At 44.9% G+C, this 24,990-nt stretch overlaps 1 protein-coding gene across 7 annotated transcripts in view; it reads left to right on the top strand.

The window, feature by feature from the left end:
* Nucleotides 1-24,990, top strand: part of cadps2 (Ca++-dependent secretion activator 2) — an 863,559-nt gene that overhangs the window by 266,530 nt on the left and 572,039 nt on the right. For all 7 annotated transcript variants that reach the window (XM_070900583.1, XM_070900582.1, XM_070900585.1 and 4 more), the window contains exon 2: nt 4,952-5,065. In XM_070900583.1, the coding sequence (XP_070756684.1) occupies nt 4,952-5,065 (114 nt within the window). The remainder of the gene's footprint in view (nt 1-4,951; nt 5,066-24,990) is intronic.

Genomic DNA, 24,990 nt, shown 5'->3' with positions numbered 1-24,990 from the left:
CAGAGCTTACAGCTCGTTTGCAAGCTCATTGGAGGTGCCCCATTATTCCACAGCTCTTGCAAACATACTTTTTGAAGTGGCATGAATAGGCTGAATGGAAGCCTCCACAATGTCAACAAGGTGTGAATTGCCTTGCATTCATCCTTTGTTGGGGACTCTGAGTCATCTGGGTCACCTGAGGCCTGCTGGCAGTTGCAGACTCGTGGGTTCTGCCCTGTACATTTCTGCTCGCAAACACAGTTCCAGTTAATTTATGAACATTGCTAGCACTTGTGTGCTGAGAGATTTGTTTGGTGTTATCACTGGTGGACATAAACGCCTGTGCTATCGCAATGGCCTTACTGAGGGTCGGTATCTCTACAGTCAAAAGTTTTCGTAGGATGGTCTCGTGGCCAATGCCCAGTACAAAAATGTCTCTGAACATTTGCTCCAAGTAGCCATCAAACTCACATTGCCCTGCAAGTCGCCTTAGTTCGGTGACGTAGCTCGCCACTTCCTGACCTTCAGATCGCTGGCACGTGTAGAACCGATGCCTCGCCATCAGCACGCTCTCCCTCGGGTTAAGATGCTCCCGAACCAGTGTACACAGCTCTTCATACAACTTATCTGTGGGTTTCACCAGAGCCAGAAGATTCTTCATGAGGCTGTAGATCGGTGCCCCGCAGACTGTGAGGAGGACCACTCTCCTTATTGCAGCGCTTCCTTCTCCGTCCAGCTCGTTGGCTACAAAGTACTGGTCTAGCCATTCAACATAGGCTCCCCAGTCCTCACCCTCCAAGAACTTCTCCAGGATGCCCACAGTTTGCTGCATCTTTGCGTTGGATTCATATTCTCGTCGCCAGTTATTGTGTTCCTAACACAGATGAGGTTGCACACCGGGAGGTTAAAGTAACAGTTACCTCAGTCTTTAATAAGACACTCCAGAGTGAGTACCAGGCCTTAGGAGCCGGCTTATGTACAGTGCTCCCAAGGGATGCTGGGATCCCTTGGGACTTCAGGGGATGAACTCCCTGGTGGCAGAACATGGGAGTGCATGCTTTACAGATGCACAACAATGAAGGATCTAGACAGAGTGGATTGAGAGATACTGTTCCCATTGGTGGAAGGGTCGAGAACCAATGGACACAGATTTAAGGTGATTGGCAGAAGAACAAATGGCGACATGAGGAAAAACATTTTTACGCTGTGTATGGTTAGGATCTGGAATGCACTGTCTGAAAGGGTGGTGGAGGCAGATTCAATCGTAGCTTTCAAAAAGGATTTGGATAAGCACCTGAAGGACAACAATTTGCAGGGCTATGGGGAAAGGGTGGAGGAGTGGGACAAGCTGAAGTGCTCTTGCACAGAGTCAGCATGTGCTCGATGGGCCTAATGGCTCCTTGTGTGCTGTAAAAATTCATTCTAATCTGTCAGGAATGAGATTTGTCACTTAATTTACAATAACCTGAATTTCACCTGGCCACAATAAAAGATTCTTTTTCACAATTTAATAGGCTAGTTAACCTCAATAACTAATTCAGCAATATCTTAAACGGAACACAATACAGAATAGATAAAATTATCAAACTAGCACGAGCTTACAAAAATCTAGTAAATTGTATCATCTTTTTGTTCTTCGGGCGCAGTTCCAACTGACTTAAAAATACCTAATATAACTGAAGAAAAAGTTCGTCGTGGCAGCTAATCAAAATATTTATAACATTCTTACACAAAAGTGATTAGCGTAACAAGCATTGAAAAAGAGTGATGAGTCACAGCAGTGGCACCAAAATATCCGTATCGGCTTTTAAAGGGAGACTGTGCTGAAAACAAAAGAACAGTAGAAAAGGGATAGATCTTCCCCATTCTCTTTCCTTATTCCATCATAGATTACTGTATCCTTTTTCATTTAATCCGATTTTCAGTTTCTGATGTTTGCTACTTAACCCCTGATTGTACTGATTCAAAGTTTCAAGCTCACCATCTGTGTCCTTACCCAAGCCTGGTGTGCTGAAGGTCTGGGCAGTAGCATCGAATATTTTTATTTTCTTCCTCTTTTTCCGAGTTCTTTTGTTACTTTTGGCTCGTCTTTCCAGGAAAGTTTTCATAATTCATTTACAGCGTTTGTATGCTGTGAAAGGAACATTAACTCCTGCACAAAATCTCAACACTCTCTGTTGGTATATTGGAGGGTTGTAATGATGTAGAGCAATGAGGAAAGGGATGCTGAGGATCCAGCTGAGAATTCTAGTCCTTTTCATGGCTCACCCTCAGAAACCGAGGTGACTGCCTCTCCCACTGCTGATTTCAGCATTCGAACTCCGATTCTGCATCCCTTTGGACCAGGCATCCATCTCTCACCTTTTCGCTTTTCACCAGAGACTATTCGACCTCCGACTTCACTTGGCCCACCGGCCCTGATGTCCAGGCCCCTGATGCCTCCCTCTCCAAGCCCCGTGAACCCAAGGCCACTTACCTGTGGGCCACTGTGCTAGCAGCACTGACTTTGTGTTGCCACCTTCCGCAGCGCTGACTTCAGTATAATGCGGTCCGAGGTCCTGTATCCAGGGCGACTTGGACCTCACCATTTGCGGACGGTGGGTGGGGGGAGGCCCCTCTGAAATTTCTCAACCACAATGTCACTGGTCAGTATATCTTGTTGGTACTGGGGTGTGTCCCACTAACCGCCAATAATAGAGACATACTCTCTGTCTCAGTTCCCACCATTTGCAGCTAGTGGTGGATGACGTGGTACTGAAGTGTGACAGCAGCTCCATAAAATAATCGTCTTTGCTGTTTCCTTATGAGTTGATCCAATAATGTTTTTTGTGTATTTTCAATTAAAGTTTGATTTTAATCATGACTGAATCTCGCAATTATTTCATTGAATACAGTGCCTAATATTCCAGCTATTGCTGCAGTTAATTATGTTTTCAGATGAATGCAATTGATAAAGTTTGACAAGGGGAACACATTTAAATTCAAAATGTCCTCGTACTTTTGGCTTCACAGCAACATGAGCAGGTCCATAACACAAGTAGCAAATTATTTATATAGAACTTTTTTTTACATGATATGCACCTACTTTCCACATTTCATGAGTATTATTTGAAGCAAATGGTTGCCAGGGCAATCCGGAGTTTACATACCCATTGTACTTAAGGACGGATTAAGGAGGATAGGATCTATTTTAGTAGACTGTTTCTTGATTGACAAAACGGTGTTGGTTAAGTCTAAAGCTAGATTTCTTAGCTAGTGAACTCTGGCATTGCTTATTTCGGCTCTTACTCGACTGTGTAGTTACTTAAAGCATAGATACTTTAAACCTGCAACTGGTATTGCTTATTGAACTTTCTGTTACAATTTGAGAGCTACCTGTGCATTGTGTCTGCCAACTCATGAAATGTACCGTGATTAAAACTAAATGACCCAGTTCGGCGGCAGGCTTAGTGGTGGATACGTTGAATGAAGATTCCTCTTAAGTACGTTGAAGCATCTACTACTTTGTCTTTCAACAAAAAAAAAATCCCCCTTCCTTGATTGTGATGGGGGTTTCTGTTTGAGCTTTGCAGCAGCTGGTGCTGTTCTGAGGTGGGAAGGTAGTCAAGGCATATTGTTGGACTCGAGGGTAGGGAGCACTACTTTGCATCTCACAAGATGTTTCACTCACCCTGCTTAGTGCAAGATTCATTTTCGGGATGAAGTTCATGTGTAATTTGATATATGATACACTGTGATAAGTGTAACATGCTCGGGAGGAGCAGGTGACTTTGGATCTGTGGTTCCCAAAGCTCTCCACCACTGGAGTTTTCCTCGTGTCATGTCTGGGTCTGTTGTAGACTAATCAATAAAGATCGATTGCTATGTTTAGTCAAGAACTCCATTATCATTGTATCGTGCGATTACCTGAATGGTAGAAGGCGAACTAGATGGACCTTGGTCTTTTTCGTCTAGCAATTCCTGTGTTCTTATTCCTCTTCCAAATGTGTTCATTAAAATCAGTAATCTGCAATAATGTGCTGTATGTGTGCACATATCCCGCATATGATGATTGGAAACCTCACAGATTTATTGTTGCTGTCAGGATGTGGTGGTGAGCCAGGTTTGCCTGGTTGCTTGACCTCGATGTTAATTTACTAGTTAGTAAAACAAAAGACATTCAAAAACCTCTTGATGAATTTTTAAAAATTGCTTTCTTAATCTTTTTTTTGGCCAGTCTTGTTACCTCCTTGTGTCATATTGAAATCAGCTAATTCCGTGTAGATCAGGACCGAGCAAGGTCTTGGGGTACAGCATTGCTTAATTGACCAATAAAATAATGAATTAGTTCCTTCACCACCCTTCCCCTACCAACATTTATTTTCAGCTTCCCACTAAACAGAGAAACATTTCAATGCAGTTGAGAGGGCAGAGGTAACAAGTGGACTTGATGCAGAAGGGAAATGGGGAACAAAGTAAAGCTGGGAGAGGCATAGTCAAAGGGAAGTGTTTTTATGAGCCTTTTGAAAGCCAGGAGTTAGGGATGTGACAAAGCAGAGGGTTTTAGGGAGGGAGTCTGTATGGTAAGGTGTAGTGACTGACAGACGGATCAGTGATGGTGAAGTGGTGGGGGAGGAGGGGCGGTGCAGGGGGTGTGTGGAATAAAGAACTAGTCGTAACCGAGGGTGCATGTGTGTAAAGAAAGGGCACTTGGGAGAAGTGCCAGAAGGCTACCGACACCAGTGCAACCATGTGCTAGCAGACGTGAGTGTCTTCAGAAAACAAAGGCGAGAACTGAAAGAAAAATTAATATTTCATGGTTTGTGTGGCTAGGCGCATCAGAATTATTACATCAATGATTTGTACCTCAAAGTATGATTCGACAAAGTTACACCTTAAAAAAAAATTATTTAAAATAATTCAGCATCATTTTTGGTCTAAAGTATTTTTGCCAACAATTGACAGAGCAATGTTTTCTCTTCTCTTTTTGCAGCTGAACAAACAACAGCTCCAGACGGTTAAAGAACGATTTCAGGGCTTTTTGAATGGTGAAACACAGATTATTGCAGATGAAGCATTTTGGAATGCAATTCAAAGTTATTATGAGGTACGTGAGAAGTTTATCAAGTTGACTCTTTAATTGCTGGGCCTTTGGTCGTGTTGCAAGTCTTCTCTCCTCTCCCCTCTCCTGAAGGCTTTGCTGGGTGTGGTTTCATGGTACCTCACAAAGGTGGCCATTATTCATCTGTGGGGGTCTTGACATTTGAGTGTCAGCCTTGGGGCCGAGCCTGATCCTGTCCTCATCCAGCATTTACATTCCTGCACTTCCTGCAGCGGTTCTTGGATAGCAATCGGGAACAGTAATCCCGGCCCATTTTCCTTTCTTCAACTGCCACCCGATCAACTAACTCAGCACAGAAATGGGATTAGATCTGGGACCTTCCTGGTCTGTATGGTCCAGCTGCTGATCGGAAGAACTCACTAAACCATTGCAACATTAATTGCATCATTTTACTTTGTAACTCCAAATCATTAAAAAAAAATATTGCGTGGCAAATTTCAGCAGAAAGTGTAAACTGTAATAGGAATTTCCGAAAGTGTCAGCTAGCAGTGGTTAAAGGAAATTCAATGGCTGTTCTACATTTGGAAAGTTTTTTTTTAAATGCTGCTTGGGGGATTTCTTCCAAAGATTATGGCCAGTGAAATTGGAAGGAATGTCCGAAGCTGGATAAGAAATCTAGAGGTTGATTATAAATAGGTGTTTTATAAGTGTGAACAAAGTAATTTATAATGGGGGAAAGCTGACAGGAAGTGCCTGCAGATGCAAAATTTTCAAGAGTCATAGGGGCTGAAATTGCCCTCCACCCCAAACGGGGCACACTTACCATTTTTTAAAGTGTTTTCTCCGCCCCAATGCATGGGATGGAGAATCCGGCGAAATTCAGCTTTTTTTTTTGCAACGGGGCAGATATGGGGTGGGGAACAGGGCGGAAGTGCAGTTCTGTTGGGTTGGCCGCCGCTCTGAGTGCTGATGTCAGCGCGACGTAGACGCGTCACAATGTCCGTCCCCTTCAGTTAAAGGGGAGGGCCGCTGCGAGCTCTGCAGCCATTTTAGTGGCAGTCACTGGGCCACATGGGAGGGTTTCGGCCGAGCCAGTGGCCAAACCTGTGGCTGTCACTATCGGGTCGACTTCGGAGTCGGCCGACAATTAAAATAAAATGGCAGCCGCGGCACTGCGCCCTCCCCATTAAGGACGGATGTGCCGCCCAGCTATAAGAAGCTTCCCGCCGGGGAAAGCTGTCGAGGGCACCGAGGGGCGGGAAGAGGGTCGCCGCCGGTCGGTAAGGAGTCGGCGTGTGCCCGGCGATGCGGGAAAGGGATCGCCGCTTGCCCGACGGGGCGGTGAGTCCTCACCGATCCATGGCTGCCACTTTGAGGCAGTCACGGCTCTTATAGAAAGAGGAAATTTCGGCCCCATAGAGTCATTACAACTACTCTCTCAATATGTCCTGCCACCTTCAAGGATTTATGCACATGAACCCCCAGGGCCCCCTCCCTGCACATTCTTTAGAACTGTGCAGTTAAGTCTATATTGCCACTCCCTAGCACTTCTGCAAAAATGCATCACCTCTGTATTAAATTCCATCTGCCACTTGTCTGCCCATTCTGCTAGCCTATCTATGTCCTGTTGCAGTCGATTGGTATCATCCTCACTGTTTGTCACACCTCCAAGTTATGTTAAAGAAATTCTCCCTTTTCCAGAGAAATTTCCTTAAAGAATTGCTGTCCGGCTTTATTGATCAGGGTGTTAGAGGAAAGTTGACAGCTCTGGATTGGGACATAAGACTGAATAATTCAACCCCAATTTTGTTTGTTAAAAACACTTGTTCAGCCTGTGGCAGACATCAGTTTGAATCAGATTCTTGCCTATCTTAAAATATTAGGTGGTTTCACAGGTGTAGGGCAGTGAACCTGCTCACAATTTCTCCTAGCACAATGGAGGCTTATTAAAACCAAGCAAGCATAAAACTGAAAAATGCCATTTCTTTAAAAGTATGTCCATTGGTCTCCTCCTGAGTTCACAGCACCTGAAGTCTGTTGTATATTTGTTTATTCAAAAAAATGTGAATCTGGAGTGTAAATTTCTAATATTTAATGTTATGTGATCCATATGTTACATAGAATATACAGCATAGAAACAGGTAATTCGGCCCAACTAGTCTGTGCTGGTGTTTATACTCCACACGAGTTTCCTCCCATTCCATCTACCTCATCGCAGCCTTTCAGCCTATTTTTCTATTCCCTTTTCTCATCGAAGCTATTTGTCTCAATTACTTTAATTTTCACCAAATATTAGTGGTATACACCATAGATTTACATTTTCACCTTGCATCATCCAGTTAGCTCACAGTCCAGCTGATGGCAGCTAACATAAGAACATAAGAAATAGGAACAGGAGTAGGCCATACGGCTCCTCAAGCCTGCTCCGCCATTCAATAAGATCATGGCTGATCTGATCATGGACTCAGCTCTAATTCCCTGCCCGCTCCCCATAATCCCTTATCCCCTTATCGTTTAAGAAACTGTCTATTTCTGTCTTAAATTTATTCAATGTCCCAGCTTCCACAGCTCTCTGAGGCAGCAAATTCCACAGATTTACAACCCTCTGAGAGAAGAAATTTCTCCTCATCTCTGTTTTAAATGGGTGGCCCCTTATTCTAAGATCATGCCCTCTAGTTCTAGCCTCCCCCATCAGTGGAAACATCCTCTCTGCATCCACCCTGTCAAGCCCCCTCATAATCTTATTTGTTTCAATAAGATCACCTCTCATTCTTCTGAATTCCAATGAGTAGAGGCCCAACCTACTTAACCTTTCCTCATAAGTCAACCCCCTCATCCCCGGAATCAACCTCGTGAACCTTCTCTGAACTGCCTCCAAAGCAAGTATATCCTTTCGTAAATATGGAAACCAAAACTGCACGCAGTATTCCAGGTGTGGCCTCACCAATACCTTGTATAACTGTAGCAAAACTTCCCTGCTTTTATACTCCATCCCCTTTGCAATAAAGGCCAAGATTCCATTGGCCTTCCTGATCACTTGCTGTACCTGCATCGGGTCCTTCATCGAAACACCTGTGAACTCATGGAAACTTGTCATTCTCGTTCGAGGGACCGCCTATGATGATGATAGATTCCGCCCACCAGTGACTTTTCCCCCTTATTGTTCCTGATCTCCACCCAAACTGTTTCAACACCCTTATCATTTGAGCCAATATCTTTTCTTACTATTGCAGTGATTCCATCCTTTATCAATAGAGCTACCTTTTCTTTTCCTTTCTGTCTGTCCTTCCGGATTGTCAAGTACCCCTGAATATTTAATTCCCAGTCCTGGTCACCTTGTAACCACGTCTCTGTAACAGCTATCAGATCATACCCATTTGTCTCAACTTGTGGCGTCAACGCATCTATTTTGTTACAAATGCTACATGCATTTAGACAAAGTGCCTTTAAGTTTGTTTCTTTACCCTTTTTTCCTGCTTGTTTCCTCTCTCCTTCAAACTCACTTTCTTTATTTTTGCTTTCTATTTCCAGATTTACTCCCCTCCCTGCTGAATCTATTTTCAGGTTCCCATCCCCCTGCCAAGCTAGTTTAAACGCTCCCCAACAGCACTAGCAAGCCCCCACCGCGAGGATATTGGTCCCGGCTCTGTTGAAGTGCAACCTGTCTGGCTTGTACAGGTCTCACCTCCTCCAAAAGCAGTTCCAATGCCTCAGGAAACTAAAGTCCTCCCGCCTGCACCATCTCTCCAGCCACGTATTCATCTGCTCTATCCTCCTGTTTCTGTACTCACTAACTCGTGGCACTGGGAGTAATCCGGAGATTACTATCTTTGAGGTCCTGCTTTTTAATCTCTCTCTTAGCTCCCTAATCTCTGCCTGCAGGACCTCATCCCTCTTCGTACCTATGTAATTGGTTCCAATGTGGACCATGACCTCTGGCTGGTCATCCTCTCCCCCCAGAATGCCCTGCAGCCACTCAGTGATATCCTTAATCCTGGCACCAGGGAGGCAACATACCATCCTGGAGTCATGTCTGTGGCCGCAGAAACGCCTGTCTGCTCCCCTGACTAGCGAATCCCCTACCACTATAGCTCTTCCATTCTTTTACCTCCCCCGCTGTGCAGCTGAGCCACTCGTGGTGCCGAGGACTTGGCTCTGGCTGCATCCCCAGAGCCACCATCGCCCCCACTGGTACTCAGAACAGAATACCGATTGGAGAGTGAGATGGATTCAGGGGACTCCTGAACTACCTGCCTAGTCCTCCTCTTCTGTCCAGGGGTCACCCAATCCCAATCTGCCTGCACACTCTTAAGCTGTGGGGTGACCGCCTCTAAAAACGTGCTATCCACATTGCTCTCAGTCTCACCGATGCACTGCAGTGACCCCAGCTGCCGTTCAAGCTCCAAAACATGGAGCTCGAGTTGGTGCAGCTGGAGACACTTCCTACACACATGGTCTCCCCGGCTACGCAAAGCATCCGGGACTTCCCACATGCCACAGGATACGCAATCCACAGGACTGAGCTGCCCTGCCATCCCTCTAGTCATCTCACAACTATCAAATAGAACTAAACTCTAAACCTTAGCACAACACACCCACCCGCTACTCAACAAACAGCCGATTTAATTAACTGTCTCTCCTTAGATAATAAGGATCACATATATTTACTGGCAGATGCGACTTCCAACAATGTCAAAGGTTTCCTACTGAAAGGAAAAAGAAAAATACTCACCAATCCACCAGCCAATCACTTACCCGCTTGGTTGTGACGTCACTTGATTTTGATTTTTTAACTTTTTGTCCCTGCACCAGCTGGCTCCTCCGATGGCCGTGCCCTTTTTATGGGCCTCTCGATCCTCCTGCTCCTGTTCTTGCCTAAGCAAGAAGTTAATTTTTTTTAACACAGCACGGCTTGAATTTTAAAATGACCGCCATTCCAACTTGCTGACACGAGGATTAGGAATTTCTTCAGTCCTCTCCTGTGTAGTTGGTTGGCCGGGTAGTGCGGTGATGCAATTACTTTAATTGTTGGTCAAGGTTTAGTTTTTTTTTTAACCTCACTGCTATTCATGTTATTTTAAATTCCAGAGCGATATTGACTTTGGTGGAATCCAAGTGCACAATTGTGTCATACTCACCCAATTGTGGGTGAATTGGGGAGGTTAAAATGGGTCCGTTGTCACAGGTGGGAGAACGTGTTTCTCCCTTTTCCACTACAAAAGCGGGTAATTCCACACAAATCTTCTATGTAGTTTCGGCAACTGTTTTTGAACCTTGCATTTTTTCACTACTTTTCCTTCCTTCTATCTCTCTATCCCTCCATCTCTCTCACTTCCTCCTCACCATTATTAGGCACAGCAGTTAAAACAACACCTTGAAGTATTGGAGCATAAAGGTAAAGTAACTACTAAAAACAGAGTGAGGAATAATAAATTAAAACAATTTAAACTGTTAGTGCAGCAATGTAGTACTCAAAACTAAAATGATGAACTGGAGGCAATAATTTGTTGAGAGAATCCAGATCTAGTCGGGATGACTGAAACATGGCAACATAGAGAACAGGACTGGCAACTAAATATTGCCGGATATAACACATTAGGAAGGAAAGGGAAGGAAGGAGGAGAGGTGCAGTTAAAGATAACATAATGGCAGTGGCAGAAAAGACTGTAACTAGCAGTAAGATAGAGACAGAATCCATATGGATTAAGCTAAAACATAGGAAGGGATCCATCACCCTAATAGGGATAGTCTGATTAGTGGAAGGGGATTGGAGGAAGAAATATGTAAGCAAATCTACGAGGTGAGTTTTAGACGTAGAATAATAATTGTTGGAGATTTCAACTACCACCAAATAAACTGGCAGGAAGAAGCATCAAAAGTAGAAAAGGGATTTAATTTTTACAGCACTCCTTTCTTATTCAGCACCTAAGAAGTTCAACAAGAAAAGTATCACTGCTGGATCTTGTAATGGGTAATGAACCAGAACCGATAGGAGAAGTAGGAGTAGGAGAGCATCTTAGTACAGGTACTGTCCCAAATCCGGAATTCCGAAAACCAGAATTGTCCGAAAACCGGACATTTTTGCGGCAGCCAAGATGGTACATCAGGTGGCAAAGGACGAGGAAACCGGTAAGAAATGCAGTGCCGGGGGGCCACAGGCAGCGAGAATCGGCGGACGGCGAGGAAAGGAGAAGCGGCGGGAATTGGCAGGCGGCGAGGAGTGGAGGATCGGTGGGCGGTGAGGAGCGCCAACACGAGGTCTGAAATCTGACAAAACCCAAAAACCGTCAAGGATTTGGTCCCAGGGTTGCTGGATTTCAGACATTGTACCTGTATTAGTGATCACAACATAACAAAGCTCAAGGTTAGAATTGAGAGTGACATTAGTGGGACAAAGACAAAGTAATAGATTGGAAAAGAGCAAATTATGATGAAATGAGCTGGAACTAAAGAAGGTAAACTGGGAGAAAATCTTGGAAAAACAAAGACAGAAAAGTAGTGGGAAATCTTTAAAAGGGTAATCAACAGCGTTCAAGAGAAAATGTTCTCCACTAAATGCCAAAAACAAGCAAGATAAATATGGGGCACTGTGGATGAATGAAGAACTAAAGGAAAATTGAATCTAAAGAAAAGGATATACAAGAAGTACTTAGATGCCAAGGAAAGGAGGACAAAAGGGAATTCGAAGAACCTAGGAGAGTAGTTAAAACAGCCATCAGGAAGGCAAAGAGAAATTGCGAAATCAAATTATCAAGGAATATAAAAAGAGATAATAAAGTGTTCTATAGACAGATAAATAACAAAAGGAAAATTAAAATAGGGTAAGGGCCACGAAAGGAGAAGCCAGATAGACTCATAGGTAATGACAGAGAATGGTCGAAGTATTGAGTAACTACTTCACTAGAGGATGTGCTTCAACAGAACACCAATACCCTTCGGATAGAAAGCGAGAAAATAATTGACAACCGAGCAAAACTAAAGGAGGGTAAAACCCCAGGTCCAGGTGGTTTGCATGCATGCATACTCAAGGAAACTATGGAGGAGATGGCAGAGACACTAGTTTATGTTAAAGTTTTATAGAAGAGAGGATAATGCCAGAGGACTGATGGACAGCTAATGTTGTCCTTATTTACAAAAAGGGAGATAGAACAAAACCTGGGAACTATACACCAGTCATTTTAACGTGAGTGATCGGAAAGATATTGGAATCTATACTGAAAGAAGTGATAGAAGAGCGTATAGAGACAGAAAATATAATTAAAAATTGTCAGCATGGATTCTGAAAGTCATGCTTAGCTAACCTGATAGAATTCTTTAAAAAGGTAATGGAAAGAGTAGACAAGGGTAAAGCAGTAGATGTCTTGAACTTGGATTTTAAAAAGGCTTTTGATAAGGCACCATACAGTAGGCTTATGACAATGGCAACAACACAACGAGTATTTATATAGCACCTTAAATGTAGTAAAACATCCCAAGGCACTTCACAGGAGCATTATAGAAACAGAGAAGTTTGCAGCGCACAAGGAGGCCATTTCGGCCCATCGTGTCCACGCCGGCCAACAATGAGCCACACAGCCCTCGGTCAGCAGCCCTGAAGGTTACATATAAACCTATGAACAATGAACAATGGCGGACAGGTAAAGAGCATCCGGCCCAACCTGTCTGCCCCATGTAACTGCGATACACCTTGTATCGCAACATTTTACACTCCACCGCATCCGGAGTCATGCGATCTCCTGGGAGAGGCAAAAAAACAGATTAAAAACCCAGGCCAAGTTGAAATCCTTTACTATTACTGCCCTATGGTTTTTTGGATCACAGAAATTTGCCCACATGTTTGCTCCTCTATCTCCCTTCCACTGTTTGGGGGTCTATAATACGCACCCAGCAGTATGATTGCTCCTTTTTTATTTTTCAGTTCGACCCATATGGCCTCATTTGATCATCCCTCTAACATATTATCCCTCCTCACTGCTGTAATAGTTTCTTTAATCAATACCGCAAACAGCGCGCCCCCCCCCCAGCTTTTTACCCCCCTCTTTGTCCTGTCTAAAAATGAGCTGCCAAACCTGCCCCTCTTTCAGCCATATCTCTGTAATGGCTATAATGTCATACTTTCAAGTGTCTACCTGTGCTCTCAGCTCATCCGCCTTATTTGCTATACTCCTTGTATTGAAGTATATACCATTTAGCATAGGAACACCTCCTTGATTACTACTTGCTAACCCTTGTTTCCTCTGTATTACAGATTCACTTTCTACATTCTTGCTTTCCAATTTCAGCTTTACTTCCTTCCCTATTGAATTTGTTCTCTGGTTCCCATGCCCCTGCCAAAATAGTTTAAACTCTCCCCAACAGCACTAGTAAAACTCCCCGCAAGGATATTGGTCCCGGCGCTGTTGAGATGCAACCTGTCCGGTTTTACAGGTCGCATTTCCCCCTGAAGCGGTCCCAATGCCTCAGGAATTTAAAGCCCGCCTTCCTGCACCATCTCTCCAGCCATGCATTCATCCACTCTATCCTTCTATTCTTGTACTCATTAGCAAGTGGCACCGGTAGTAACCCGAAGATTACAGCCTTTGAGGTCCTACCCTTTAATTTTTCTCCTAGCTCCCTAAATTCTGCCTGCAGGACCTCATCCCTCTTTCTACCTATTGGTCCCGATATGGACCACAACCTCTGGCAGTTCACCGTCTCCCCCCAGAATGTCCTGCATCCGCTCTGTGACATCCTTGACCCTGGCACCAGGGAGGCACCATACCATCCTGGAGTCACGTCTGCGGCCACACAAACGCCTTTCTATTCCCATAGCTATTGAATCCCCTACCACTAAAGCTCTTTTATTCTTTCTCCCTCCCCCCTGTGCAGCTGAGCCATCCATGGTGCCATGGACTTTGCTCTGGCTGCACTCCCCAGTGGTGCTCAGAAGAGAATATCGATTGGAAAGTGAGATGTATTTGGAGGGGCGGTGGGGGCTCGAGTAGTGGAAGCTGGAGACACCTCCTGCACACGTGGTTGTCAAGTCTGCGCGAAGCGTCCAGCACTTCCCATATGCCGCAGGACATGTGCTCCACAGGGCTGAGCTGCCCTGCCATCCCTCTAATTAGACTTATCTGTTATAAAAGAGAAAGAGAGATACTTATCAGTCAACCAGCCAATCACTTACCTGCCCGGATGAGGGCTGTGAGCGGGCAGAGGTCAGAAATGCATTTTGGAACCGAATCTGAAATCAGCGGGACGCAGGGGAGTACTGCACTTGGCAGCTGGAGGCCCGGAGGTCGGCGAGAAACGGGAGGCCCAGAGGTTGGAGAGGAGCGGGAGGCCTCAAGGTCGGTGAGGAGTGAGAGGCCCGGAGATCGGCGAGGAGTGGGAGGCCTGGAGGTCGGCGAGGAACGGGAGGCCTGGAGGTCGGAGAGGAGCGGGAGGCCTGGACCTCAGCAAGGAATGGGAGGCTCGGAGGTCGGCAAGGAGCGGGAGGCCTGTAATTACCAACAGTGTCTAGCCTCAATGAGAGAAAGCGAGAGAGAGAGAGTACACAATTAAAAGGATACTCAAGATAGGTTATCAAACAAGATTCGACACCAAGCACATAAGGAGATATTAGGGTAGATGACATGAGGTAGGTTTTAAAGAGCATCTTAAAGGAAGAAAGAAAGGTAGAGAGACAGAGAGGTTTAGGGAGGGAGAGAATTCCAGAGCTTAGGGCCTTGGCAGCTGAAGGTATGGCCGCTAATGATAGAACAATTAAAATTGGGGATGTGCATAAGCCAGATTTGGAGGAGTGCAAATATCGCGGATGGTTGTAGGGCTGGAGCAGGCTACAGAGATAGGGAGGGCCGAGGCCATGAAGGGATTTAAAAACTAGGGTGAGAATTTTAAAATCGAGGCGTTGCTTAACCAAGAGCCAATGTAGGTCAGCGAGCACAGGAGTGATGGGTGAATGGGACTTGTTGCAAGTTAGGACATGAGTACCACCATTTTGGATGACTTCAAGTTTATGGTGGGTGGAAGATGGTAGGCTGGCCAGGAATGCATTGGAATTGTCAAGTCTAGAGATAACAAAGGCATGATGAGGGTTTTAGTCGCAGATGAGCTGAGGCAGAGTCAGGTGATGTTACGGATGTGGAAATAGGTGGTCTTAGTGATGGCAAGGATATGTGGTAGGTCATCTCGGGGTCAAATACAAGGTCAAGGTTGCGAACAGTCTGGTTCAGTCAGGGAACAGAGTTTGTGGTGGGGACCGAAGACAATGGCTTCGGCCTTCCCAATATTTAATTGGAATACATTTCTGCTCACCCACTACGGATGTTGGACATGCAGTCAGACAAATTAGGGACAGTGGAGGAGTCAAGAGAGGTGGTGGTGAGGTAGAGCTGGGTGTCATCAACATACATGTGGAAACTGATGCTGTGTTTTCGGATGATGTCGCCAAGGACAGCATGTAGGTGAGAAATAGGAGGGGGTCAAGGCTAGATCCTTGGGGAACACCAGAGGTAATGGTGCGGGAGTGTGAAGAGAAGCCATTGCAGGTGATTCTCTGGCTATGACTGGATAGATAAAAATGGAACCAGATGAGTGCAGTCCCATCCAGCTAGATGACTGTAGAGAGGTATTGGAGGAGGATGATGTGGTCAACTGTGTCAAAGGCTGCAGACAGGTCGAGAAGGATGAGGAGGGATCGTTTACCTTTATCACAGTCACATAGGATGTAAGTTATGACTTTGATGAGAGCCGTTTCGGTATTGTCATGGGGCAGAAATCTGATTGGAGGGATTCAACCATCGCGCTCCGGGAAAGATGGGCACGGTTTTGGGAGGTGACAGCACGTTCAAGGATTTTGAAGAGGAAAGGGAGGTTGGAGATGGGGCCATAGTTTGCAAGGACGGAGGGGCTCAAGGGTTGCTTTTTGGGATGATGATGTCAGATTTGAAGGGGAGGGAGACAGTACTTGAGGAGAGAGAACTGTTAACTATATCAGCTAATATGGGAGCAGGAAGGGAAGTTGAGTGATCTGCAATTTAGTGAGAAAAGGGTTGAGGGAGCAAGATGTGTGTGTCATGGACAAGATAAGCCCGGAGAAGGCATGAGGGGAAATAGGAAAGAAATTTCAGAAAGATGTGATTTTAGGGCTAGGGCAGGAAGTTTGACCCAGTGGGCGAGGGGAAAGGAGGAAAGCAGCAGAGGGAATTGAAAGGATGATCTCAATCTTAGTGACAAAGAAGTCAATGAGCTCCTCGCACTTGTTGTTAGAGGTGAGGGCGGATGGGACGGGAGAGGGGTTTAAGACAGTTTGCAGTAGAGAAAAGAAGCTGGGGTTATCTAATAGTGAGCAGTTTTGGCAGACGAGAGCAGCACCTGATGGTGCTTTATGTGGTCCGGACAGATCTGGCGGTGAATGATTAAACCAGTTGTCCGCTATATATGTTCAAGTCTGCACCACTATAACTTAAGGGAGTGGAGATGGGGGTCATACCAGGGGGAATGACCAGAGTGAGAAAGTAATGGTTTCAATGGGGACTGGGGCATCAATGCTGGAGATGAGGGTGTGTCTAAAAAAAATAGAAAGCAAAGAGTAGGGGTAAAGGGCAATTATTCATATTGGAGGAAGGTAGTCCCCTGTTTCTGGTTTTGGCAAGATCAGTGGCAGTGTTTAGAGAATAGACAGTTCTGGTCTCCATACTATAAAACAGGCACAGAAGCATTGGAGAAAGTGCAAAAAAGATTTACAAGGATGGTACCAAAACTGAGAGATTACAGCTATCGGGAACGATTGAACAGGTTGGGACTTTTTTCTTTTGAAAAGAGAAGACTTAGAGGTGACCTGATAGAGGTCTTTAAAATGATGAATGGGTTGGACAGGGTAGCTGCGGAGAGAATGTTTCCACTTGTGGGAGAATCCAAAACTAGGAGCCATAAATACAAGATAGTTACTAATAAATCCAATAGGGAATATGGAGAATTTATTTTACAGAGTGGTTAGAATGTGGAACTAACTTGTGTGGCGTATAAACACCCGCACAGACTAGTTGGGCTGAATGACCTGTTTCTGTGCTATACATTCTATGTAATTCTATGTAAACTTTTATTCAGCCACACAGTTGGATTTATCAAGACTAATGTTTGGAGAAGAGATGTTTTCTCAGGGAACCAAAAGTCAAGTAAATTCTATATTTATCTGACCCAGGCTACATGAACTAAAGCACAGAACTAGGTTACAGCTCTCTGCTTAACCAAGTTTTTCTTTCAATTCTAGTCACAGCTTTAAACATTAATATTCTGCCTTGAGAGAAAAAATTGTTCAATAGCCAATGAACCCTGCTTGATGTGTGCATGTACGGATATCAGGTGAGTATAGGATCAGGCTCAGCTGTGAGGTCAAATGTAATTGAATAGCATGTCGAGACCCTGCTTGCACATGAAGAATGGCTACTGTGAGGAGAAATTGCTGGGCAATTGACATCCAAAGGAGTCTAAAGAGAATGTCAGTCAATGTTGAGCTTGGGCCTCCGAGGTGGGAGTCCAGTGCTGCAGCATTAAACCTATTTCGCTGCCCAAAGTGTATTGGCTTGGAAAAGTAATTTCACTAATGGTTTCACGTTTCGCCGGTTTGTAATATATTTTACAGTTGATCTAAATGGCTGGCGTTTGCTTACGATCTGTCAAACATTGTTCTTCTAACTGATGAGCTATCTGCAAGTTGCTGCCACATTGAGCCATGTGGTGGAGTGTTGTTTATAATAAATATGAAAAATGCCTTGTTCAGCATTTCAAAATTGTTGCTTCATAAAGCACCGAGCAAAAGTAACAACCAGACTACTAATATGAGTCCCTTCTAATGCACTTATCCAGCAAAGCAGAAAATAACAGTGATCGCCGTAAAACAGAATTGCTCACTTAAACGTTATCCGTATCATTTGGTGCTCTGGTATCATTAAACATTTTCTGTATATTTTATGATTTTGTGGATGAACTGAACCAAAATGATTTGCTTCAAGTTGGAATGAAAGGTCTATGGAGACACCTACAAGAGTGAGAGGATACCAGAAGCTTTCAGTAAATGCTACCAACTCCCTGCTGTGCAACATGGCAGAAGGATGGTTTGGTGACACATTATAGTTGTGTTTAGTGTGCACTGGTGCAGTGGAAATTACCTACACCGTGGGACCTGCTTCACTTCACATACAAATTTGTCTTGGAGACTAAAATGACTGTCAATGCCAAGAACATTAATTGACCGTGGTTTAATTTATCTTCCTCATTTGGGATGATTTAATGCCAGAAGCCTAGTCTTAATCTTAGTTCTAAAATCCATCCCACCGTGTGATGTGAATTATTATAAGGACTATAGAGACTATCCTACCTATTTCAAATTGGATTGGACCTTACACGTGAGAGAGCATTGTGACTCGCAATCTAAGAAGAACAGACTAAGTTATGAGGACAAGTTTCACGCACCTGTTATTTGCACGCTGACATTTTATGAGAACCTTGCTGTTGATGTGAATCATAATAATATGAATTGTGTTCATTTTTTCCTGAGTCTCGCCGTTTTCACTTCACCCCCCTCCCCCAGATAACTGACATTTCAAAGCTTTGTGCTGAAACTTTGAATTTGACTAAGGTCAAACACTAGAGGCTAGAAATTCGGATGGATAGTGCCCCACATGAGGGGCGCTACAGGGGCGCTAAAGGGTTTGCAGCCACGATCGCCGGCATTCGCGCCGCTCAGCAAATTCAGTGCGCTGGTTCCGGCGGAGCTGAGGAGTATCGCCAGGGAGCATAGCGCCGATGTGCAATGTCCCCGGTACTACCACGGATGCAACATTTGGTTTGCGTCCCTTAGTGACACCGCCAGAGAAAGCTGGCATGTAGAGCTGTCCCAGGGCACTAAGGGAAGGAATGACTGCATGAGGTAAGTGTGATTGATTTTTTGTTTTGCAATTTAACTTTATTTCAGGTGAGTAATTTTTTTGCAGGGAGGCCTCTCTTAGGGCGCTACGTAACCTGCTTCAGTTGCTCACCCGGTCTAGCGTCCTAAGAGAGGTGTCGAACGCTTCCCTTAGTGCTGCACTCAACTGTCAGGGCCCAACCACTAAATGTTTGGCTGCCGTCACAAACCATTTCCCGGCGCTAAATTTAGCGCCTTAAAAAATCTTCAAACGAATTTCCAACCCATGGTTTTAAGAGTCAGGCGGCATCTAAGGCGTAACTAATGAGGAATGAGATGGAAAAAGACAGAGCCTCCTTTACCTTTAATCCTCAGTGTGTCGTGGAATTGAAATGGCTCTGATTTCTAATTGGACAGCTATGAAGCAGATGCTAAGCAAAATGGGCAGCCTTTGTTGAGAGTTGCCAGGGTTGCATTGATCTGTCGGGGTCCTTTTCCAAATACAGCGCAACTCAATCTATTATTTCACCTTTCACCAGCAAAAATCTGCATTTAATATTAAGTAAGTGAGAACTAAATGAATGTGTTCTGCTATCCCCAGAGTATGATATGGGTCACAATGTTCTGGTGCAGTTGAATGACCCCTTGTAATTTACATTAACTATCATCTCTGCACGTTTAACCATCCTGTAGTGGCTAATCCCGCATTCATCGTGTGCCGACGTTGTGAAGCCCGCTGTCCTTCGCCGTATGTATCAGGATTGATGTTAGCCGATGGCCTAGTCATGTGGCGTGAGAGAGCTCTAATGCATGCCGGCATGGAGCAGTGGGATGTGAATTTATGTTTGGAGTCTAAGGTTCTACTGAGTTGCTTGTCTTCGCCATGCTGCTTTGAGCAAATGCTGAGTCGAGGCCAGCTGTTTTCCAGGGAGAAGTGAGGGGAGCACTTAAAGGCTGCAGCTGCTATTTAAAGGGCTGCTTGACTGTTTGCCAGGTGGAAAACTGCAAATGGCTGGCAAATGAAACAGGGAACTTCCATGTTCAGATGCTGTTTTGAAGGCACTGCTGCAAGACGTGCAGCAAAGGAGAATCACTATGTTTGGGAACCCAGGGCACCATGCACATAGGAGAATTATATACTCTGCTTGGTAGCAGATGGTGTACACAGTAAATGTGTCAAACAGCCAAAGAATTTGGGACTAAAAATAGAAAAAAAAGTTAATAGTGTCGGGTAGTCTGGCAAAATAGGGCTGGAGAGTATTTCACAAGATGGGTGAAGTACTTCTGCTCAATAGTTTCCTCTCAACCTGTTGAAGTGTGACTGAGTCTGTGCTGAACCCTCACAGCAAATCTTTCCCAGCTTCACAAGCAGACCCATATGACAGCAAGCCTTTGTTGTCACACAAAACTGGAATGGTTTTCACATCATCATTTAGGAAGGTGAGCCCACAAGCCAACTTAAAAACACATTCACATGCATGGTGCACGTTCATTTACTCATGCACGAGGTGGGGATGTGGAATGGACACAGGTCTCACTCCACCTGCTCTTCAAACTTTTCAACATCTAAACACTATGCGGGGGAATTCGAACCTAGCCCGCCCAGCAGGAAGCTGATGTGATCGGTTAGGCCGCTCGTTTTACATCCCGACAGAGTGTCATCGCCATTGACTTCAATGGCAAGTAAAATCATGTGGGATACAACAGGACCGGCCTACAATCTCCACTTTCCCGCCCAGCAGAGGTTAGGTTAACATTAGCCCCTATGCCACTCCCCGAAGTACAAGGTGGCATGTAACGGGAGGGAGTAAACCCAATGGAGGAGCGCTCCCCTAACTTTAGACCACTGCATCAGTTTGAACAGCCCATGCTTGCCATCTTGAGGCCCGAGAACACGATGGGAGTAGGCCAAGGTGAAGCTAGAGGTCTCCTCAGAATTAGTACCATCCTGACCTGTTCATTCACTTAATCACCAGCCTGACATGTACTGCAACCATGTAGTTCCATCTAAAGAGTGTCTTGCAGCCAGCATAAAATGATGCCGTGCAGAAGGAGGCCATCGTGCCTGTGCCGGCTCTTTGGTAGAGCTATCCAATTAATCCCACTCCCCAGCTCTTTCCCCATAACCTTGTAATTTTTTTCCCTTATTTTCTGAGCTTTGTAACATATGTTCTTTTTCTATAAGCAAACCCCAAGAACCAACCATGGGTTCCAGTAGCACTCCAAAATCCAGTATCTAAAAGCACCCTGTGTCACTCATTCCTTCCACGGCAAGTACGAACACAGATATATGCAACTTGTGGGATATAGATTCTGATACCCTGATCATAATTGAGCAGGTACTGATGCCAGAGGAGGAGCAGGAACCCACTAGCTGTGGTGGTGGTGGGGGGAGCAGTTTGCATCCTTCCTCAGCTGGTGATCACAATGAAGGACCTACATTTAAAGTAGGATGCTATCTGAGACCAGCATTGTTTGCTGCGATTGGTCAGTGTGCCCAGTAAGGTATGGCAGTGACTGTGGAGCAGACCACTGCTTGTATGTCTTCAATCATGCATGGCTCGTTCAATAGATCAATAGAGCATATGCATACCAAAGGCATGTGCAGCAGATCCCCATCCCCTCTAGTGATAAGAATATAAGAACATAAGAAATAGGAGCAGGATTAGGTAATTTGGTCCCTCGAGCTTGCTCCACCATTGAATAAGATCATGGCTGATCTGATCTTGGCCTCCACTCCACTTTCCTGCCCGCTCCCCATAATTCTTGATTCCCTTAACGTTCAAAACGATAATGTGCTAAAGTCAGTTGAACCAGGTTTGGGCCTTGGACTGCAATCTGGAACAAATTCCCCTGTCCCTCATTAACATGTCATTAGATTGGATGGAATGCGCCATTAGGCTTCACTTCCCTCCCAACCTGGCCAGATGTTGCCCACTATTTTGTGGATGCCCTGAGAGAGTGTCTCAGCAACAGGTCTATGACGATGCCAAATCCAGTCCATCCAGTCTCTCTTTTCCGCACAGATGGCAAACAATGTGTTGAAAGTGAGCAGAACTAACTGGCCACTGTGGTATTAGTTGCAGAGCCATCTCATGGCCTGACACAACCAGGGTTACCATGATCCCCAAGAAGCTCCTATTAACACACAGCAGCCAGGCAACCACTTGGACCTGTCACTGGAGAAGCACCAAGAGAAAGAGAACTAGATCAGGATGTAGAACACAAAACATACACTCGTGAAGGGAAACACTGGGGCAAAAAAAAATAGTAGCCACATGGGTTCACTTTTAGGGAATTAAATTTGGGTGCATTTATTTCAACTCTAGCCAGAGAGTTTGCTTCTGATAGAACAAGGTATGAACAGATTAAAGGATGGGCATTCTTGGCAGTGGAGTTAGTGCAGAGGCCAATGTTGCTGAAGGTGAATTGAGCCACTGCATTGTGTGGAGACGCGTCTACACCTACATTGATACACTGGGCAAATGTGCCACTTAGTTGAAGGTCTTCTTTGAGAGCCTTGCTACCTACAATGGTATTTCTGCAGGGATAACACCTAGCTGATTATCAGGGTATCGCCCCGCTCTTAGCTAAGGGTGGGCTCCCTCACTCTATCTGCTCCATTGTTCTTTAACATAGTAAAATGTCCCAAAGCGCTTCACAGGAGACTTATCAAACAGAATTTTACACCGAGACACTTAAGGAGATATTAGAACTGATGACCAAAAGCTTGGCCAAAGAGGTAGGTTTTAGCGAGTGTCTTAAAGTAGGAGAGAGTGGCGGAGAGGGTTTGGGAGGAAATTCAGGGTCTAGGCAACTGAATGTGGAACGAAGAAAATCAGGGATGTGCAAGAGGGCAGAAATGGAAGAGCACAGAGATCTTGAAGAAACCACTTTGAGATGGTGTTCTCTCTTTCCAGGGGCACACAAAACCCATTTATATTATAGTGTTGTTTCTTGTGGCAGTGTTGTAATATAACTGAGTTTTAACTAATTCTGCCCTAGAGCAGAAAATTAATTCCCTTATGCTGCTCTCTTGCTGTGAATCATGACGCTGTAGTACTCTCGCTGTGGTGATGACATAACTATCAGTTTTTTTACTTCCCCTCCTTTTGAAGGTGTTGATTTCTTGCTGAGATACGTGTTCAGAGGTGCCAAACATCCTCTACTACCTTGCTCAATAATAATAATTCACGTCAGCCTCAATGGTGAGAATTTGTGGGGGAGGGACATCACAGCAACGCCAGATCCTGTCCTCACGTGACATCTACAGACACACTTCCAGCAGGTAGCAGGAATCTTGGGCAAAGCATTCCCTCCCAACCCAGGGCAATTGTAGTGCTCCTAATGGCAGTGTGCTTGAGGTTAGATAACTTAACACAGTTCAGTGATTGAACCTCTACTATTGTGGCTCAGCTACTCACTGAATCTTTCAGGGAACCTTCCTACTCAATCACCCTTATTTCTCTAGCGCATTTGACTCTCATTGCTACTGTTTGCACGCTACAACATTTACAAGAGTAGCAACAACAAGTTGCATTTAAATAGCGCCTTTAATGGCAAAAAATGTCTACAGAAGCACGATCAAAAAAATGGATGCAGAGCAGAAGAAGGTAGAGGTGGAGGATATTCAAGAACACAAGAATTAGAAGCAGGAGGAGGCCATTAAAGCCTTTGAGCTTGCTCTGCTATTCAATAAGATCATAGTTGATCTTCGACTTGCTCCATTTTCCTGCCCGATCCCCATATCCCCTAGAGTCCAAAAACCTATCGATCTCAGCCTTGAATATACTCAATGACTCAGCATCATGGCAATAGTCAAGAGTTGTGTAAGTGGACATCTGTGGGGTTTTGAACTCCCTTCCTCATTGTGGCTTCTTTGTGTTCTCCAAGTGTGTTGAATCTGGCCATGGCTGCCCATGGAGTCTTGACCCCCCAAACCTCCACAGTACAATTGGGAACATCTCATAAGAGATTCTTCTACTGTCCCATGGACTGTGCAAGTGAGGTCTCCATTGCAGAGGTCACTGGTGTTGTCCTATAATCAGAAGACAACTGCAGTGCAGACAACTGGGTTTAGACAGGTTAGATGCAGGAAGAATGTTCCTAATGTTGGGGAAGTCTAGAACCAGGGGTCACAGTCTAAGGATAAGGGGTAAGCCATTTAGGACCGAGATGAGGAGAAACTTCTTCACCCAGAGAGTGGTGAACCTGTGGAATTCTCTGCCACAGAAAGTTGTTGAGGCCAATTCACTAAATATATTCAAAAAGGAGTTAGATGTAGTTCTTACTACTAGGGGGATCAAGGGGTATGGCGAGAAAGCAGGAATGGGGTACTGAAGTTGCATGTTCAGCCATGAACTCATTGAATGGCGGTGCAGGTTCGAAGGGCCAAATGGCCTACTCCTGCATCTATTTTCTATGTTTCTATGTTTCTATCTACAGCCCTTTTGGGCAGAGAATTCCAAAGATTCACAACCCTCTGAGCGAAGAAGTTCCTCCTCATCTCAGTCTGAAAAGGCCGACCCCTTATCGTGAGACTGCCTCCAAGTTCTAGACTCTCCAGCCTAGGGAAACAACCTCTTAGCATCTACCCTGTCAATCCCCCTCAGAATCTTACATGCTTCAATGAGATCACCTCTCATTCTTCTAAATTCCAGAGATTATAGACCCCTCAATAGACTACTCAATCTCTTCTCATAGGACAATCCTCTCATCCCAAGGATCAATCTAGTGAACTTTCGTTATTCTGCCTCTAAGGCATGTATGTGCTTTTTCAGATAAGGAGATCAAAACTGTGCACGATATTCCAGGTGTGGTCTCATCAAAGCTCTGTACAACTGTAGTAAGACTTCCTTACTCTTGTACTCCAACCCCCTTGCAATAAAGGCCAACATGTAATTTGCCTTCCTGGGGCCTATGTAACACACCACCAATAGTGAGATGAATGGGGGGGGGGGGGGCGCGGTTAGATGGACAGGAGGCTAGAGAGTGACAAATGGCAGGTTCAGAGAGGGTGGAGTTATAGGGCTTAACGAGGTTACAGAAATGAGAAGGGATGAGGCCATGAAGGGATTTAAAT

This window comes from Pristiophorus japonicus, chromosome 15, assembly GCF_044704955.1.
Source record: "Pristiophorus japonicus isolate sPriJap1 chromosome 15, sPriJap1.hap1, whole genome shotgun sequence".
Taxonomy (NCBI): domain Eukaryota; kingdom Metazoa; phylum Chordata; class Chondrichthyes; family Pristiophoridae; genus Pristiophorus; species Pristiophorus japonicus.
Note: the sequence above shows the minus strand (reverse complement) of the source record. Positions and strands in the feature narration are given on the sequence as shown.